The 18042-nt window shown below is 43.5% G+C and overlaps 1 protein-coding gene across 8 annotated transcripts in view; it reads left to right on the top strand.

Annotated features, from left to right (window-relative positions):
- The first annotated feature begins 2550 nt into the window (after window positions 1-2550).
- The window catches only part of DHDDS (dehydrodolichyl diphosphate synthase subunit), a 28386-nt gene continuing 12894 nt past the window's right edge, over window positions 2551-18042 (top strand). For 3 of the 8 annotated variants that reach the window (XR_004522161.2, XM_019938407.3, XM_019938405.3), the window contains exons 1-6: window positions 2613-2748; window positions 3366-3481; window positions 5536-5652; window positions 8037-8179; window positions 10984-11100; window positions 11928-12029. Coding sequence is in view for 7 of the 8 variants with exons in the window: in XM_019938407.3 (XP_019793966.1) it covers window positions 3419-3481; window positions 5536-5652; window positions 8037-8179; window positions 10984-11100; window positions 11928-12029 (542 nt within the window). In the remaining variant the exon portion in view is untranslated. Of the gene's footprint in view, window positions 2749-3365; window positions 3482-4197; window positions 4853-5535; window positions 5653-8036; window positions 8180-10983; window positions 11101-11927; window positions 12030-18042 lie in introns of those variants that run through there. The other 5 variants (XM_073793731.1, XM_073793730.1, XM_019938403.2 and 2 more) reach the window with 4 other exon arrangements.

Raw genomic sequence — 18042 nt, 5'->3', positions numbered from 1 at the left:
TTGTGTTCCCCTTCCCCTGTTTCCTATTTCGAACAAGATTTTCTGTCCTAAACACTGTATTCCTACCCCCTCTTCTTTCCCCCTTCGTGCCCTCCCCAAAAATAGTCCATACACCTATACGTTTAATTTGTGGGGTGTCTGTGATTAAATGATTTGTGCAAAAATCCTGAAGAAGCTAAGAACTCACCATCCCTTGTTCTCAATCTCCTGAGTCATGACCATTCCTTGATTTGATTCATTCCAAAGAGACTGCTGTCTTTGCATGGATTAAAACCTACTTTAATCTCTAATCCTAGGGTTAGAGGAGCAACGAGGGGGCCTTCCATGTAGAAAGTGGGGTTGAGAGACCACGAAAGGAAAGATGAATGTATAGTCAAGTCACTCAGGAACTTTTATGCAGGTGCAAGAAACTTATGTCAAAGTGGCCACAAAATTGTTTAATAGGAGACGGACGAATGTAACTCCATGTTTACTGCTAGAAACCAAAGCTTTGTGTGAAATCTTGAATTTATGGGGAGGGAGGGAGGGTAGAAAAGCATGTACCTGTTCTTCATCCCTTCCCCTCATTACTGAACTGCAGGAGACTGAGCCCCCTTGGGCTTTGGCGACCCCATCTGGGCCCCATCTGTTTATTTGTTGGTTGATTTTGCTGTGCCAGGTACTTCCTTTCCCATTTGCTATCATTTTGTAACACATGCTGACCCCTTTCCCTTCCCCTTCTTTTCCTTGGGAAAATACAATGAATAAAGACTTATTGGTACCGAAACTGTCATCTCCTTGGTTGATATTTAAGGTGCTTTCTTCCTACCATTATTTCCACTTTCTTGGATTGGGACTCAAGTCACAAGAACCATTAAGTTTTCTGTTCAGCCATTTTGTTAGGAGTGAATCTTGAAAGTTCAGTCTTTTTAGCACCTCATTACAGTGGATTTTTGTTTCTAGTTAAGGCCTCTTGTCCTTTCCTTGGAAGCTGCCACATTCAAGAGGGGATTAAGGGCTTGGCATGCATAAGAATGGGGTTGCCTGTGCCACTGACTGGGATGAAAGGATGGGGCCATGGCTTGGGGCATGAGACCCTAATAATACTTTGTCCCTTGCTCCTCAAAGCCCTTTACAAATCTTAATTAATTAACCCCCTGCAGCAACCCAGGGATGGAAATACAGGGGAAACTGTTGAAATTGAGGCCAGAGGAGATACACTGACCAGCTATAAACACATGTTAACAAGTTCACTAGCCTGATGAACACTGTATTTTTAAACATCTAGCTCCCCCTAAGGGAAGGAGGGTTTAGAAAAGAAAGACTTGATTGGAGGCATACCAACTATCACCCAAAGTGCACCGAAACGTTAACAGAACAAGGGTAAGAAGTTTCATATATCCCTCTAGGGACTTCCTACCAAAAGTCAAAGCTGACCTTGGAAGATGTTAAAAGTAGCAAGCTACTACTGGACTTCACTAAATGGTTTTCCTGCAAAATTGAAGAAATCAGCTAGGCAGAAACTTACTAACCTACATGCAAAGCAGGAAAGATGGAAAAGCTTAAGAGACCATTCATGGGTGGGTTACTCATCTCTGGAGGGCATTCTTTGATCATTTCACTCTGTTAAAAATAACCCTTTCATCAGAAAGAGTGGAAGACAAAAGTAATGAATCGGGAGTCATGACTACAGCATCTCTTGCCTTGTTTCCTTGACACTGCAACCCAAAGTAAGAAACTACAAGAAGGTTCTCTGAAAATGGTAAAGTTTTTTTTTTTCCCCTTCTCTCATTTTAAGAAAACTAAACTCCCAATATCTTTTGTGAGTTAGTGCCTCAAATTCCTGCAACCCTTTTCTTTAAAGGTTTGGTACAGAATGAATGCCCTTGATTTTTCTGTCAGGGTTAGTTGATGGCCTTTCTTAAACTTTAGAAGTCATTCTTAGAGTTCTTTCTGGCCTTAACCCTTTTTTGAGTTCTTTGGGTAGGTCCTGAGAATGCAAATCCCAAAATCTTGAGTGCCTTAAATCAGCACAAAATGGACTGATATTAAGTGCCCTCCCTGTGAGGCTAACTACGGCTAGGAACTTCGCAAACGATTAAATTCACTAAATAAGACAAAACAGTATAAAAACAGGATATTTAAGACTTCTACCAAAAAAAAAAAACAAACAAAAAACACTTGTACCAGAGCTCTAAAGCCAGTGTAGCGGCCTTCCAGCTAGCAGGACGCCGCCTTACCCCTTTTCTCAAAAGTCCAAACTGCCACCAGTGGCTAAGAAGTCCCAGCATTTCTGAGGTGGGGTTCCCCTAATTCTTGCCCCGTAACCTAGCCCGCCTGTCTACAGACTTCTCGGCTCTCCCAGGTGGTCTGAACCCCGCCTTCCCCAGCCGGGTCCCTCGCACGTGGCCCGGAGCCGGGTAGCCCGCGCGGTTATCCCCTTCACCCCAACGTGCCCCGCCCCTGGAGTGCGCACAGCCGAGAACTCTAGCTTAGCTCAGCTCCGCTCCTCCTCCGAGCGCGCAGGCGCAGGCCAGGGCCCCGCCCATTCGGTGACGGCAGAAGCGTGTCCCAGCGCCCAAAGATGACGTGTTCTTCCAGCGCCACGTCGTGAGGAAGTGTCGGTGCCCTCGAGCTGTTGAAAGGTGCCGGCGGAGCCTGTCAAGGTGCTGGATTCAGGGGGTGGATTAGAGGAGAAGAGGAGAGAGATGACTGAGCGGGAGGCAGCTGTGAGAGACAAAGAGGATAGTGGAAGATACAAGTGAAGGAGTAAATAATTGGGAAATCTCTGGGGTAGGAGGTAACGGGTGCAACAACTGAAGGGGTTAGTGACCCGGAGCCCCGAGAGTGGGAAACACAGCCTGGTGGAAGATGGAGAAGGAAGAAGGGGGAAGGATCAGGATGTAGGCACTACGATGTGACAGGAAGCAGACTTACATGTTCAGAAAAAGGCTGTGCAGACTCTGAGAAAAAAGGGGATGGGAGCAAGGTCCACCAAGCCCATAGAACCAAGGAAAGGCCTCTGCGCCCAAAGGTCCTATTGGCTTATAAATTCTGGGTAGTGAAAGACTAGAGGCTTAGAACAGTGTCTTTTTCTTTTTTTTTTGGCTCTGCCGGGTCTTAGTTGTGGCACACGGGATCTTAAGTTGCAGCATGCGAACTCTTAGTTGTGGCATGTGGGATCTAGTTCCCTAACCAGAGATCAAACCCGGGCCCCATGCATTGGGAGCGCAGAGTCTTAGACACTGGACCACCAGGGAAGTCCAGGGCCAGTGTTTTTGGATTCTAATGCTGGCTGATCTCTACCGTTTTGGTGAATCCCTGCAAGTCAGCCATAGTTGTTTGCAGGTGTGGTGACTTCTAATTCTCTGTCTTGTTTATACAAGGTTACCTGGTTGGTGACTAATTGTTCTGTGCTTCTTCTGCTGAGGCAAGAACTATGTCATGGATCAAGGAAGGAGAGCTGTCGTTTTGGGAGCGGTTCTGTGCCAACATCATAAAGGTGAGCAGTGGCCCAATGCACCAGTTGGCCTTTTGGTTCGTTGGGTAATCTTATATTAAAACCTGTTATAAAAACTGGGTAACCCATGATATTTATGGATTTGTAGTAGAATTTAGCAATGGTATCAAAGAGCCTTAGAATTGCAGGTAACTTCCAGGTCTACATTTCTGGCAGATTATTGTCCTAACTCTCACATTTTCAGGAAGCCTGAGACCTCCCAATATCATTGGGCAGCATAGACTGTTAGATCTTCCTGAAATTTGTTTCCCTAGAACTTTGATCTATTATTCCTAGTATTGTCCTCTGGGCTTTATTTTGTTTTGTTTTGTTTTTTTAATTTATTTTTGGCTGCATTGGGTCTTCATTGTTGTGTGCGGGCTTTCTCTAGTTGCGGTGAGCGGGGGCTACTCTTTGTTGCAGTGCATGGGCTTCTCACTGTGCTGGCTTCTCTTTGTTGTGGAACACGGGCTCTAGGCGTCCTGGCTTCAGTAGCTGTGGCATGCGGGCTCAGTAGTTGTGGCTTGCGGGCTCTAGAGCTCAGGCTCAGTAGTTGTGGCCCACGGGCTTAGTCGCTCCACGGCATGTGGGATCTTCCCAGACCAGGGATCGAACCCTGTCCCTTGCATTGGCAGGCAGATTCTTAACCACTGCGCCACCAGGGAAGTCCCTGACCTCTGGGTTTAGATAAAATAACTAATCTTTCTTTGATGTGACAGTAGAGCATAATGGTTAAGAGGGTTCTGGAGGCAAACATGAATGGAAGTTCTATTCTATCGTTTATTAACCATGTGACTTTATATGGTGATTTTGAGGATTAAATGAAACTACATAGAAAACACTCAGCACTGTGTCTAGCAGTTTTTAATTACTATTATTGGGGCTGTCTTTCAATCATTTCAAGACTACAATCACTCTGTTTCCTACACTCCACTCCCTAGATCTTCCCTCAGCTTTTTCTCTAGGAATCACAGCAATGTTATATCCTCCTCACATGAAAGGTTTGATATTGGAGCCAGTCAGCTTGGTTTTATTTTTCAGCCACAGGCTGTCAAGCAGCAAGTAGCAGTGAATTTATGAGTAAGTAAGCCTTGTACCCACACATACACTCACACACAAATGCCAGGTGATCTCAGGCAGTCCAGGAAATAGAAAAGCATCTCCTCAAGGAAACACTGCGGTCACGTGTTGGGAAGAACAAGCTGCATGACTTTACTGGAATTTTTTTTTTTTATGGCTATATATGGGGGACAAAAGTAGAAAATGTTGGGAGATGCAGGGGAAGCGGTCTATGAAGAGCCCCTCCAGTGAGGGAAAATAGCCCAAGGAGTGAATTTTTGCTATGATAGACAACAAAAGTCTGCTCTAGGCCAGGTAAGAAGTTTTGTTTGCCCCCAAAATGTCTTTTTTGTTTGTTTTCAAATGGCTCCTGACATTTAAATTTTTATAAAAATCTTGATTAGCTTCTCTTGTAAAATAAGAAGATCCAACAATATGAGGCCCCCATTCCTGTGTGACAGGACTCGGATACAACTGAGAAGTGTATGCCTCTTGTGTGGAGGATGCCCTTTACATTTGGCCATACCCATCAATATCCTTCCTGTGCCTTCCAGTTGAAGGCTAACGAAACCAAGGTGGTGGTTAAAGGCATATGGTTAGGAGATAAACTCTGAAAGCACATAGACCTAAATTTGAATCCCCACTTTGTCTCTTCTTGGCTGTGTGACTTATGCAAGTCACTTGACCTCTCTGAGCCTCAGTTGTTTCACCTATAAAATGAAGATAACACTATTTACTTCATATGTTTGTATGATAAAAAATTAAGATGAAATGTGAAAAGCTCAGCATAGTACTTGGCATGTAGTAAGGGCTCAATAAACATATAAATAAAAATGAATAAAAGTGCTTAATGCTTATGTATTGAGCTAAAAGTACAGAATACCCAGTTCCCTTCCTCAGGGCTTTTATCATATAGCTCAAGCCTGTCAGCTTGGAATATTGTCTCCCTTTATCTCTGAGGAGTATGTGATGTGTTCATTTCTCTTCTTACTTCACAGGCAGGCCCAATGCCCAAACACATTGCGTTTATAATGGATGGGAACCGTCGCTATGCCAAGAAGTGCCAAGTGGAGAGGCAAGAGGGTCACTCACAGGGCTTCAACAAACTGGCTGAGGTGGGTACACGTTGCAGAACCCAAGGTGAATGGTCTGTGGAGAATTGGATTATAGCTAGAAAACCAGGCCCTGAGTTTGCTGTGGTTTGAGAGTGCTTTTTTATAGCTGTTTGTTTTATTGCTTGCTTGCTAGCCATAGATCTCATATCAACATTAACAGAAAATTAAGTCATCCAGTGAATCATCGCAAAACATTAGAAATAAGAACAAAATTGTCTCCTCTTACCACTTTAATCAACAATTTATGTTTTTCTGTGCCTCGTCCCAATCCTTGTAATATGTTCAACATGACTTAACATTTATAAAATTACATCTATAGCTTTGATAACCTTATTTTTTTCTTGACATTTTGGCAAGTATTTTTCTAGGTTGATCTATGGCTTTCTACCTATATGTTTTAATGGCTGTGGAACATTTTTCCTGAGGATCTGACATAGTTTGTTTAGCTGCTCCACTATTATTGGACATCATAAATGGTACTAGTTTAGAATAAATTCTTAGAAGTGACATTTCCAGAGCAAAGGTAGAGGGTGACTACCCATCCTGAGGTTGAGGTGTTTCTCAGGACACAGGCCTTTAAGTGCTTAAACTAGGAAGAGTGCCAGACAAACCAGGACGTCACTCCAACCAAACGTCATCAACGTTTTATGGTTTTAATGCCCACTGCAAATTGGGAAACAGTAAATTTATCAATAAGAATGGAATATGTCGATCTTTGTGAAACTCTGTAGCCCACGGATCCCAGCTTCTTGGCACAAGAACACGTCCTGAAGCCAGGGCAGTGATATTTTTTGCCTTGAATGAGTGGTTGTGGGGTTCTCTCCAACACTGAGGTCTTCAGGTTTGTTGATCTCAGTTTCTCTTTTGTGACTAAGAGGCAGGTTTTGCCTAGTGCTTAGGAGCTTAAGCTCTGTAGTCACTCAGAACTCATTGGCACCCCTACTCTGCCACTTCCTGGCTCTGTGACCTGCTACAAGTTACGTAGCTTCCCTTTGCCTCAGTTCCTTCATCTGTAAAATGGGGAGATTACATGAGGATTAAACAAGATGGCACAATGAAAAGCATGTGGCACAAGACCTGGCATAAAGGATGTGCTCAAAAAATTGAAGCTGTTGTTATTAGCCTATGTTAACTGAGGTCAGTGGTGGGCTCCGACCCAGGTGTACCCACCAAGTTTGCTGCCTGGTAAGATCTTCAGGTCCCAAGCCTATTCAAGTGTCAGGTTTGCGCTGGTAATTTTCCTGAGGTGGCAGTGAATGGGTTTGTATGTCTGATAAGGGATTAGAAAGGTAGCTCTTCAGCTTTATTTTTTCAGTTCTGTTTGAATGTCTTCTGTCCCTTACCTTTAACCTCCAGGCTCCCCATCTCAACACTGTTATTCTCATCTTCAGTTTGTTCTCCACCTTTAGTGGCACTGGGTTAGAGCAGTACCGTACCAAAGGACTGAGTTTAAATTTGAGTTTCACTTCTTTTTTCGTTGAGGTATAATTTCATACAGGGAAATGCACAGATTTGGGGTTTTGACAGTTGCATTCATCTGTCTAATCCACAGCCCTGTCAAGATACAGAACATTTCCATCTCTCTAGCAAGTTCCTTTGTGCCCCTTCCCAGTCAAACCCTGTCCTCCCTCCTCTTCTCCTCCCCTTCCCCCTCACCTTCTGATTTCTATCACTCTAGATGAGTTTTTGCTGTTCTAGAACCTCATATAATGGATTCATATGGTAGAGCTGTGGACTTTTGACTCGTCTTCAACTTTCTGAGCCTCAGTTTTATCATCTCTAAAGTAGGCATGAAAACAATAATTCCTTTCTCAAGGGGTAGCTTGAAGAATCAGATGAAATAATGTATGTGAAAACCCTTTGCAGACTTAAATGATACACAGCTGTGCGATTGTTGCTTTTATTCTTGTAACTCATCAGCCTCTCAGTCTATTGGAATAATGATGTTATGCTGTGAGTAATAATACCTTGTGTGTTTATGTATCTTTAGCCACCTTGTGAGGGATGGATTGTGATCCTATTTTACAGATAAGGAGACTTAGGCCCTGAGAGGTTAAATGATATGCCTGCAGTCGCATAGCAAGTGCTTGATGGAGTGAGAGATTGGAACCTAGATATTTATTCTCTCAGTGAAGAGCTCTTTCCAGTAAACCACAATAGCATCAGCATAATAGTACTCATTAGGTTCACATTTTTCAGTCTCTCAGGTGGTGGCTTTCTGCTTATTTGGTTCATTATTCTGAGAGAGGCATTGGTATTATCCTAGCTTTACCCAGTTTGGGGAGGAGAAAAGTCTGTCTCTCACTGAGTCGGGGCTGAGGCATCTCCTGTTTCCCTTCCTGCTCTTTCCTTGTACCCTAGCTCCTTGCCTTCTCCCCTCTCAGACTCTGCGTTGGTGTTTGAACCTGGGCGTCCTAGAGGTGACGGTCTACGCATTCAGCATTGAGAACTTCAAACGCTCCAAGAGTGAGGTAGATGGGCTAATGGATCTGGCCCGGCAGAAGTTCAGCCGCTTGATGGAAGAAAAGTAAGATGCTGTCAGAGGGGGAGCCTGTGTTCTTATACCACCTCCAGCCTTACCTAACCCTCAACTGTCTTTTCTGAGGCTAGTTAAGGAACTCTAAACCCTTCTACTGTTAGTTAGGCCTCTTCAGTGGCAAATATGGCAAGCTAGTTTTCCTTCCTTCCTTCCTTCCTTCCTTCCTTCCTTCCTTCCTTCCTTCCTTCCTTCCTTCCTCCCTTCCTTCCTTCCTTCCTTCCTCCCTCCCTCCCTTCCTCCCTTCCCTTCCCTTCCCTTCCCTTCCCTTTCCTTCCTTCCTTCCTTCCTTCCTTATTTATTTATTTGAGGATATAGAGGTATTTCACAGAATTCAAGGATACAGATAGCCAACCTCAGGCAAAACCGAAGCCAGGAATTGAAATCGATTAGGTAGAGCCTCCTCAGACATTTATTTCCTTTGCTCCACAGGCTAACTTTGTCTTCTTCAAGAGAGCTGCTCAGAATGAATTAAAACCCTTAATTGGTCCACCTTAGTTCAAATTTCTACCCCAGGACCAGTGAACTGTGACCAGGGAAGTAGAGTGAGAGAGACTTTGAAAAAGCCATTTTCTGCTGTGCAGTCATCCCTAAAAAGTTACTGTACTTCCCTGCATATACCCTTGGACGGGACAGGATGATGCATAAAAGCCCTTTATGGGGATGAGTCAGTACTGTTCTTGCTATCACTAAGTTTAAGCTTAACTTAGGGAGCAAAGCCAGAATGGGGCAAAGTGGAAGTTTGGTGGAGATTATTTGTTTCACAGCGTGGAACCCTCTTCAGCCAGGACTGCCCCAAAGTGTTCATTACAACCATTCTCTGCCCAGCTCCTCCCCACACCAGGACCAGGAAGATGAGAGAACAGAGAGCTTAGAGCTCTAGTGGAGCTGGACCTGGGACAGGTCTGTCATTTCCATCCCTGTGTGGGTCAGGGTGCGGGGAGCATAGCCAGGCTTCTCTCTATCCATATTAGTCTCTGGGCCACAGACATTACTCCTTCCCTTGTGGCTCAGAATTCACACCCAAGGGGCTGGGGACAGAGGTAATGGGGCCACATTCCAGGTGTTCAAATTCTTCAAATTCTTCTGTACTTCACACTAATCTTACCTTTTTTAAGTGCTTATACTATGTGTCAGACCCTGAGCCTAACATGTACTCTCATTTAAAATTCACATTATCCTGTGAGAAAGATATTATGATCCCATTTGTAGAGAGGAAGAAAGTAAAAACCAGAGAAGTTTAGGGGTGTATCCTGGGTCACACAGCTATCAGACAGGCAGAGCCAAAACACACAAGGTCTTTCTGACTCTAGAGCTGAGCTGTTGTCTGCTGTAGAGACAAGAAGCAGTCTTAACACTTCTTGAAAGATCAAAATCCATGGCAGTAGAGGTGCTCCTGAGATTGTTGTAATCAGTCACGAGTAGAGAAGATGGTCTTAGGTTATTAAGTCCTAGGCAGAGCAAGAAGAAACCTTAGTGGTGGTTTTCCAGCAATGTGCCACAGAACCCCGTAGTTGTGAGGAGTGGGCATGCAAGGACCCAGAGGGAATGGGGTATACAGTGCTTGTTTGCATTTATCTATTTTATATGTTGGGCTTCTGTTTAAGATTTGATTTGAAGAAAGACTTGTTTGGCTAAAAAGTTTGGAAAACCACTGGCCTAGTTCAGTTTCATCAGTTGGGAAACTAATCCTGGTGAAGAGAAGAGAAAGGTTTGCCCATGGTCACGCAGCTAGCTAGTGGCAGAGCCAGGCTGGGAGCCCAGATCTCCTGGCTCCTTGCCAGGGCTTTTACACCTCCTTACTCAGGTCATGTGCCTGATGTCTGAGAATAAGCACTTTCACAATATGACAGGGGTGGTTATGCAAGGTCAGATAGTAATCGGTGGCACTAGGCACTAGGGCTTGAATCTAGGTATTCTTTTTTTTTTTGGCTACACCACACAGCATGCAGGGTCTTAGTTCCCCGACCAGGGATGAAACCCGTGTCCCCTGCAGTAGAACCATGGAGGAACCGTGGAATTCCTGAATCTAGGTATTCTTATTCAGAGCAACATTTGAACAAAGTAATTTGATCAAGATCAGACAGCTGGTGAGTAGAAAGCCAGAAATCGAACTTAGGGAGTTTGGTTCCAGAGCCTGTCTTTTTAATCACAACATTACACTGCCTCCATATATATATGTCTGATCTTGAACAAATTACTTAACCTCCCTGTGCCTCAGTTTCTTCGTCTGTAAAAGGGGAATGATAATGGTGTCTGCCTCAAAGGTTGATGTAAGGATGGAATGCATGTAGAACACTTAGACCAATGTCTGGCACTTAGTAAACATATAATTAATGTTAGATGTTACAAAAGTAACCAATAATACAACTCCTGCTGTTGAGGAGTTTATTCACCCATCAAAATGGGACAAACAGCACAGAACACGTGAAATGCAACTTGTCGACAAGGACACACAAGGCGGTGTAATGTGTGGTAAAGAGGTTTGGGTTCTCAAATCAGGCAAACCTGGGATTCGGTCCCGACACAGCACTTGATGGCTGTATGACCTTGGGCAATCCCTATCTAACTATTCTATCTGAGCCTCAGTTTCCCGCTGTAGAACAGGGAATGTAGTAAACTCCCTTCAGAGTTGTTGAGGGCATTCAGTGAAATAGTACTTGTAGATCAGTGCCTGACACACAGGAAGGCACTCAAAAACTGGTAATTGAGTATCAGCTAAGCACTTTGCTTTCTCCAGCTCAGCAGGTGCTCTGTCCCACCTCCCAAACCTGCCTCCTTTCCCCCCTGATCAGGGAGAAACTGCAGAAGCATGGGGTATGTATCCGGGTCCTGGGTGATCTGCATTTGTTGCCCTTGGATCTCCAGGAGCTGATTGCACAGGCTGTGCAGGCCACCAAGAACTACAACAAGTAAGTTTTCAGATTTCCCCTTAGGGACCTGTATTAATCTATGACTCCCTGCTAACTTTAGGGAGACGTCCTGGCCCTTCCTTGGTCTGCATTTGGTACAAGAGGTAATGAGGAGTTGGTTTTGGATGCTTGAGACTTCTTCCTCCATCTGCAGGGCAGACCAGAGGTGGTTCTGCAGCACCTTGTTTTATGTGTGTTTACTCACACATACAGTTTCTTATCTTCCTCCTTCATGTGCCTTGCCCCCCATGTACATATGTATTTATATGTGTGTGTGTGTGTGTGTGTGTTTAATTGACAGGGAATGGGGTGGGAATGTAGCAGGTCTTATCCCTGTCTCTGAAGACAGATCCTTCAAGAAATTCTCTTTCTGTCCCACTGCTTTAACCAATAGAGGGGATGACCTTGGAAGGGCATGCAGATGCAGAGGGGAACAGTTTAATAATCCAGACTTCATTATGTGTGGCTTTGGGATATAATGCATATTTGGCAGTGGATTTGTTTCACATCAGACTTCCTATTCTTCTTTGCTTGTTCTAATATCACAGTGAATTCACATCCTCTGAAAGCTGGGGGTTAGCAGAAGGGAAGAAGATTAGGAGAATAATAAGGGTCAGTTAGTATTTTTCTTACTACAAAACTAATATGTTTTTTTCCCAAGAAAACTTGGAAAACTCAAAAAATTAATACTCTCGCTTTTCAGAGGTATCCATGGTTAACATTTGGTGTGTGTTTGTTCTACCACAGAAGGGGTGCTCTGTAATAAGTGACTCCACTCCTTAGTCCCTGTCCCCCTTTGGTAAATTATTCTGTTCTTCCCTTCTCAGGTGTTTCCTGAACGTCTGTTTTGCTTACACATCCCGTCATGAGATCAGCAATGCTGTGAGAGAGATGGCCTGGGGAGTGGAGCAAGGCCTGCTGGATCCCAGGTATCGCAGTTGTTCAGCATGATAGGGAAAACAGGCATACACCGAACCATAAAATCCCTCCTAAGTCATGTACTTGAGCCAGAAGTCAAATCGGGAATGTATGCGGAAAGGTTTGAGAGGGGTGGTCCCCTGCACTTAGAGCTTTGGAATGACTTATTGTAGCCTGCTTCAGAATTTCTGTGTTCACCACAAACCAAGAAGCTCCAGAAAAAATGGCATGGCTTGTAGCAACACTGTGGCATTCAATAAAACATGATGCCCTGCTGGCCCTTTGGCAGAGTTTTTCTAAGAATGATTTTTCAGGAATGCAGCTTGTTGGGGGTATTGGCCTTTAGGCCTTTCATGCTACAGTTTCATGCAAGATCCAGGTATTTTTCAAAAAGAAAGTTGTTCATCGTTAGCAACACGGTAGAATTACTAGAGCTGGGAGAGACTTTAGAAGCCATCTGTCTGCTCAGTCCCTCTCCTGTTATTATTAGTGTAACCTTTGGTAATAATATTAGTAAACTAACAACAGCAGTAGTAAAATAATAGTAGCAAAAAACAAGCCAGGCAATGTGTTATGCTGTGTTTATTTGATTAAGTTAATATTCTCATGTTTAAGAGATTTGAGTCTTTTCTCCATTTTATAGATGAGAAAACTGAGGTCACATTGAAATGACTGTCCCAAGGTCATTCAGCTAGTAAGTGCCAGAGCTGGGACTTCTATCAAAAACTGTCTGATTCCAGAGCTTTTGTCCTTACCTTTATTATATATGGGATTGTGGGACCCAGGAGGTTTTCTGACTCCCTTCTTGGGTATAATTCGATTTTCCTGGGAAACTAAATTAAAAATGAAGAAGTTTCTCAGTGAGAATGAAATTAACATTATCAACATTATACAAATTAGCATAAATTTATAATGATGCTAAGCATGATAAAGGCATTGATGCATGGTTCAACAAGAATTTATAATAAGAGGAATGGACCTGGTAGGGAAGGCTCCCCAAAGGAAATGATAAATGACATAAGAAGGGGGTGAGAGGATAAGCAGTAACTGGGGAAAGAGGCAGTATTATGAGGAGCTTGTTGGTTGCACAAATACTGTTGGAATAATTCAAGTAGAGAGTACTTGGAAGGGAGCTTGGATTATGGTGGTGATGGTGGAATAGACCAAACAGACTGCATTAAGAGCTATGAAGCAGATCAAATAGAGAGGACTTGCGGGGTGGTGGTGGGATGAATTGGGAGATTGGGATTGACATATATACACTAATATGTATAAAATAGATAACTAAGAAAAACCTGCTGTATTAAAAAAATAAAATTCAAAAAAATAAAAAAAAAGAAAAAATATTACTGCGAGAGAAAAAAAATCGAGAGGACTTGATGGATTGACTCTGGGACAAGGATGTGTTATGGGTGACTCCAGAGTTCTTGACTTATAAAACAGTGGACAGTGGTGCCCTTCGCTGTGCTGAGAACCCTGAGAGGCTGCAGTTTGAGGAAGAAAGTCAGGAGTTTGGTTTGGGATATATTATAGATGTTAAACACATATCAGGTTGACAGTAGAGAGAAGTGGGGACTGGAGATAGCAGTCTGGTAACTGAAGCAAAGAGAGAGCATGAGGAATCTAAGGGAGAGTCTAGAGTGAGAAGAGAGGGCCTAGGATGGAGTTTTGAGAAACTCATAAGTTTTACTGGCTGGGCAGAGGAAAATGAGCCTTAAGGAAAAAAGAGAATCAACAACCAGAAAGGTAGAAACAAAAGGGCTGCCAGTATTACAGAAGCCAAGAAAAGAGGGTGTTTGTTAGCGCAGGTGGGGTGGCGGGTGTGCATTGGTGGGAGCAACAGTGTCAAATGCTGTAGAAAGGTCAATTAATATGTGGATTGAAAATTAGCCATTGGGGGAGAAACATTAAGATACTGGTTAAGTTGGCAGTATGGGGACTGGGCAGGAAGATGAGATATAAGTAGATGAGGGATATATAAGTAGATGAAAGTTATTGATAATTTTCTGATTCTTGGCTTGGGGAATGATTTCTTAGTTCATTTTATCTTAGTGCTTTACAATTAATGTTTTATATAATTTTTTGTATAAATTAAATAACATATTTAAAAAAATAAGGGACAAACGTTTATGCTAAAAAGAAAAAAAGCTATTTAGCAAGCAGATTTAATATGCATTCATGCCTGGAACTAGAACTCTGATCTTGCCTCCTAGTACAGTGTGATTTATACTGATACCACATTGCAGTAGCCACTGACCCCCTGCTTCTTGCCCAGCTAGTTTTCTCATATCCGTTTTCTCTGCCCTGCATGGTTTAGTAACTTGCCTGTGTGGGTTAGTCATGCAGACATGGCGTGGGCTGGGCGGGTTGCTAGGGTAAGGAGGCTGATGTCTCAACCCATCAGCTCAGGAAGCTTGGTGTTCAACTCAGACTGGGCTGATCAGGGCCTGAGGCAGTGCTTTTTACATTATTCAGCTTTAGACAAATCCATATTTATAACAGAGAGTCAATGAGTTAATTACAGTCAGGCTCTACCCTTCCCATAACTGGAATTTTTCTATTCTGTCATCACCACCATCCAACTCCTCAGTTTCCTTTCTTCCAGGGTAATATATTTTTTTCTACCAGTCATTTTAACAGATTGTTTTTTGAATCTCAAATTATAAAAGAAGGAATTAGATTTAGCATAAATGATAGTTAATAAACTTTCTTGAGCAGGTCTTGACCATCTGTAGGCCTCTGTCTTCCTCTGAAAACAATAGTGTTAATAATAATTGCCGGGCTTCCCTGGTGGTGCAGTGGTTGAGAGTCTGCCTGCCGATGCAGGGGACGCGGGTTCGTGCCCCGGTCTGGGAGGATTCACATGCCGTGGAGCGGCTGGGCCCGTGAGCCATGGCCGCTAAGCCTGCGCATCCGGAGCCTGTGCTCCGCAACGGGAGAGGCCACAGCAGTGAGAGGCCCAAGTACCGCAAAAAAAATAAAAAAATAAATGAATAATAAGAATTGCTAATGTTTACTAAGCATTTACTCTGTGCCCAGCACTTGCTAAGTATTCCACGTACATTATGTCATTTAATCCTTAGGCCCTTTGAAGTAGATACTGTTTTTATAAATTGAACCTTGCTGTGAGGTTAAATAACTTGTCCAAGTTCACACAGTTGACCAGGATTTCCAACCTGGCTCCAGAGCCTGTGTTCTCTTTCATTATGGCATACTGACTGCCTTATAGGAAGGTTGAAATGAACAAAAACACAGTATAAAAATAAAAATTAATAACTAATAGTTATCAGGGACTTCCGTGACTGTCCAGTGGGTAAGATTTCGCCTTCCAATGCACAGGATGTGGGTTTGATCCCTAGTCACGAGCTAAGATCCCACATGCCCCATGGCCAAAAAACCAAAACATAAAACAGAAGCAATATTATAACAAATTCAATAAAGACTTTAAAAAAAAAAATGGTCCACATCAAAAAAATATACTAAAGGGGCTTCCCTGGTGGTGCAGTGGTTGAGAGTCTACCTGCTGATGCAGGGGACACGGGTTCGTGCCCCGGTCCGGGAAGATCCCACATGCCGTGCAGCGTCTAGGCCCGTGAGCCATGGCTGCTGAGCCTGCACGTCCAGAGCCTGTGCTCCGCAACGGGAGAGGCCACAACAGTGAGAGGCCCGCGTACCGCAAAAAAAAATATGTGTGTGTGTGTGTGTGTGTGTGTGTGTGTGTGTGTGTGTGTGTGTGTATATATGTATGTACTAAAAATAAATAAACAGTAGTCATCAGATCTTATTATGAGGCAGGCATGAGACTAGTAGGAGTTTATCATGCATATTCTCATCTAATTTTCATATAAGGTAGTGACTATTATTTGTCTTATTTTATAAGACCAGTTAACGAAGGTTTAAAAAGTTTCATTGACGGGCTTCCCTGGTGCTGCAGTGGTTAAGACTCCGCACTTCCACTACAGGGGCTGCGGGTTCGATCTCTGGTTGGGGAATTGAAATCTGCATGTCATTCCGATGCTGTGCGGCGCGGCCAAAAAAAAAATGCAGACACATTTGAAATTCAGAGGGGTTATGTGGGGATCCAAAGTCCCACAGCAAGGTAGTGGGTCTGGAAATAACCTTTATTCCTCTTATTTATGTAGTGCTTTATAGTTCCCAAGGTACACTCAAATCTGTTATTTCATTTGATTTGACTCTCACAATAACCTATAAGTAGATAGGACAAATGTGCCATTTCAAAAATAAGAGAGCTGAGAAATTGTTGATTGCACAGGGTTTCACTTTTTTTTTTTTGGGGGGGGCTGCTCCATGTGGCCTATAGGATCTCAATTCCCCAACCAGGGATTGAACCCAGGCCATGGCAGTGAAAGTGCCAAATCCTAACACTAGACCACCAGGGAACTCCCAGGTTTCACATTCTTAATTAAAGAATTAAGATCATGCTGTCAAGACAAGACTCAGGGAAATTATCAGGGTAATCTGAACCAGAGCCCTTCCTATTGCCCAGTCATAAGTGAATATTATTTACCATATGACGGTACAGAAAATAAAGCTCCCTCTGTGGTTTGCAAAAAGATGACTGAGAGATGGAGTAATTTACCCAAAGGCACACAGCTAGTAAGTGTAGATCCTTGTTCTGAACACTCAGCCCGGATCTCTGCTTTTTTTTGACTATGCACCCAGAAAAATGTTCCCACACAGAAATTTTGTCTTCTAGACCCTTCCTAAGATGCAGCTGTTACCACCTGGAGATTCTGAATCCTGCCTCTGGATACTTGGCAGGATAGGTAAACAGTATTCTTGGAACCACCACACACCAGTCTTGCAAATACCCTCTTTCCATGGACTGGAGAGTTTAACTTAAGATGAGTGCTGCCAGTCCCCATTCTTCCTTCATTCCATCTCCTTTCTGAGTGTCTGTCTGCTTGGGAAAGTAGCTCTGATCAAACACAAGAGGGCTCATCATTTTGCTGTTTTTTCAAATCCTAAGTAACGTGGATGTTTTGCAGTGTTTCACGGTCCATATGACTTAAATTTAAGTTTTTTTGTTTGTTTGTTTTGCGGTACGCGGGCCTCTCACTGCTGTGGCCTCTCCCGTTGCGGAGCACAGGCTCCGGTCGCGCAGCCTCAGCGGCCATGGCCCACGGGCCCAGCCACTCCGCGGCATGTGGAATCTTCCTGGACCGGGGCGCGAACCGGTGTCCCCTGCATCGGCAGGCAGACTCCCAACCACTGCACCACCAGGGAAGCCCAAATGTAAGGTTTTAAAAATGTTCTCTATCATAAATTCAAACAATAACAGAAGTATATAAAGTAAAAAGAGATAGTATTTCCTTCTTATCCAACCTTCCAGAGGTAATCACCATTAATAGAATGGTGTATGCCTTTCTAGATTTTGTTCTTTGTTTATATATACATGTATTCACATGTGTGAGTAAGTGTGTGTGTGTATTTTCCACACTGTATTTTTTCTGAAATATGCTTTTTTTCATTTAATATTACATCTTAGACATCTTTTCAAGTCCATGCATTAGATTTACCTCTATTAAAAACAGTTGCATAGGGAGCTTCCCTGGTGGCGCAGTGGTTAGGAATCCGCCTGCCAACACAGGGGACACGGGTTCGAGCCCTGGGCCAGGAAGATCCCACATGCCGTGGAGCAACTAAGCCCGTGTGCCACAACTACTGAGCCTGCACTCTAGAGCCCGCGAGCCACAACTACTGAGCCCATGTGCCACAACTACTGAAGCCCGTGCGCCTACAGCCTGTGCTCCGCAACAAGAGAAGCCACCGCAATGAGAGGCCTGTGCAGCGCAACTAGAGAAAAGCCCATGCTCAGCAACGAAGACCCAATGCAGCCAAAAATAAATAAATTTATTTAAAAAAAAAAAAACAGTTGCATAGTATTTCATCAAATTGCAGAGTCATAGGGTGTATCCATTTTAAAAACAAGTGTTTTAAGTGAAGGACAACACATATTCTGGTGGGTGCATCTGGTTTTAGGCTGCAACTAAATGGCTTTGG

Source organism: Tursiops truncatus, chromosome 1 (assembly GCF_011762595.2).
Source record: "Tursiops truncatus isolate mTurTru1 chromosome 1, mTurTru1.mat.Y, whole genome shotgun sequence".
NCBI lineage: Eukaryota > Metazoa > Chordata > Mammalia > Artiodactyla > Delphinidae > Tursiops > Tursiops truncatus.
Note: the sequence above shows the minus strand (reverse complement) of the source record. Positions and strands in the feature narration are given on the sequence as shown.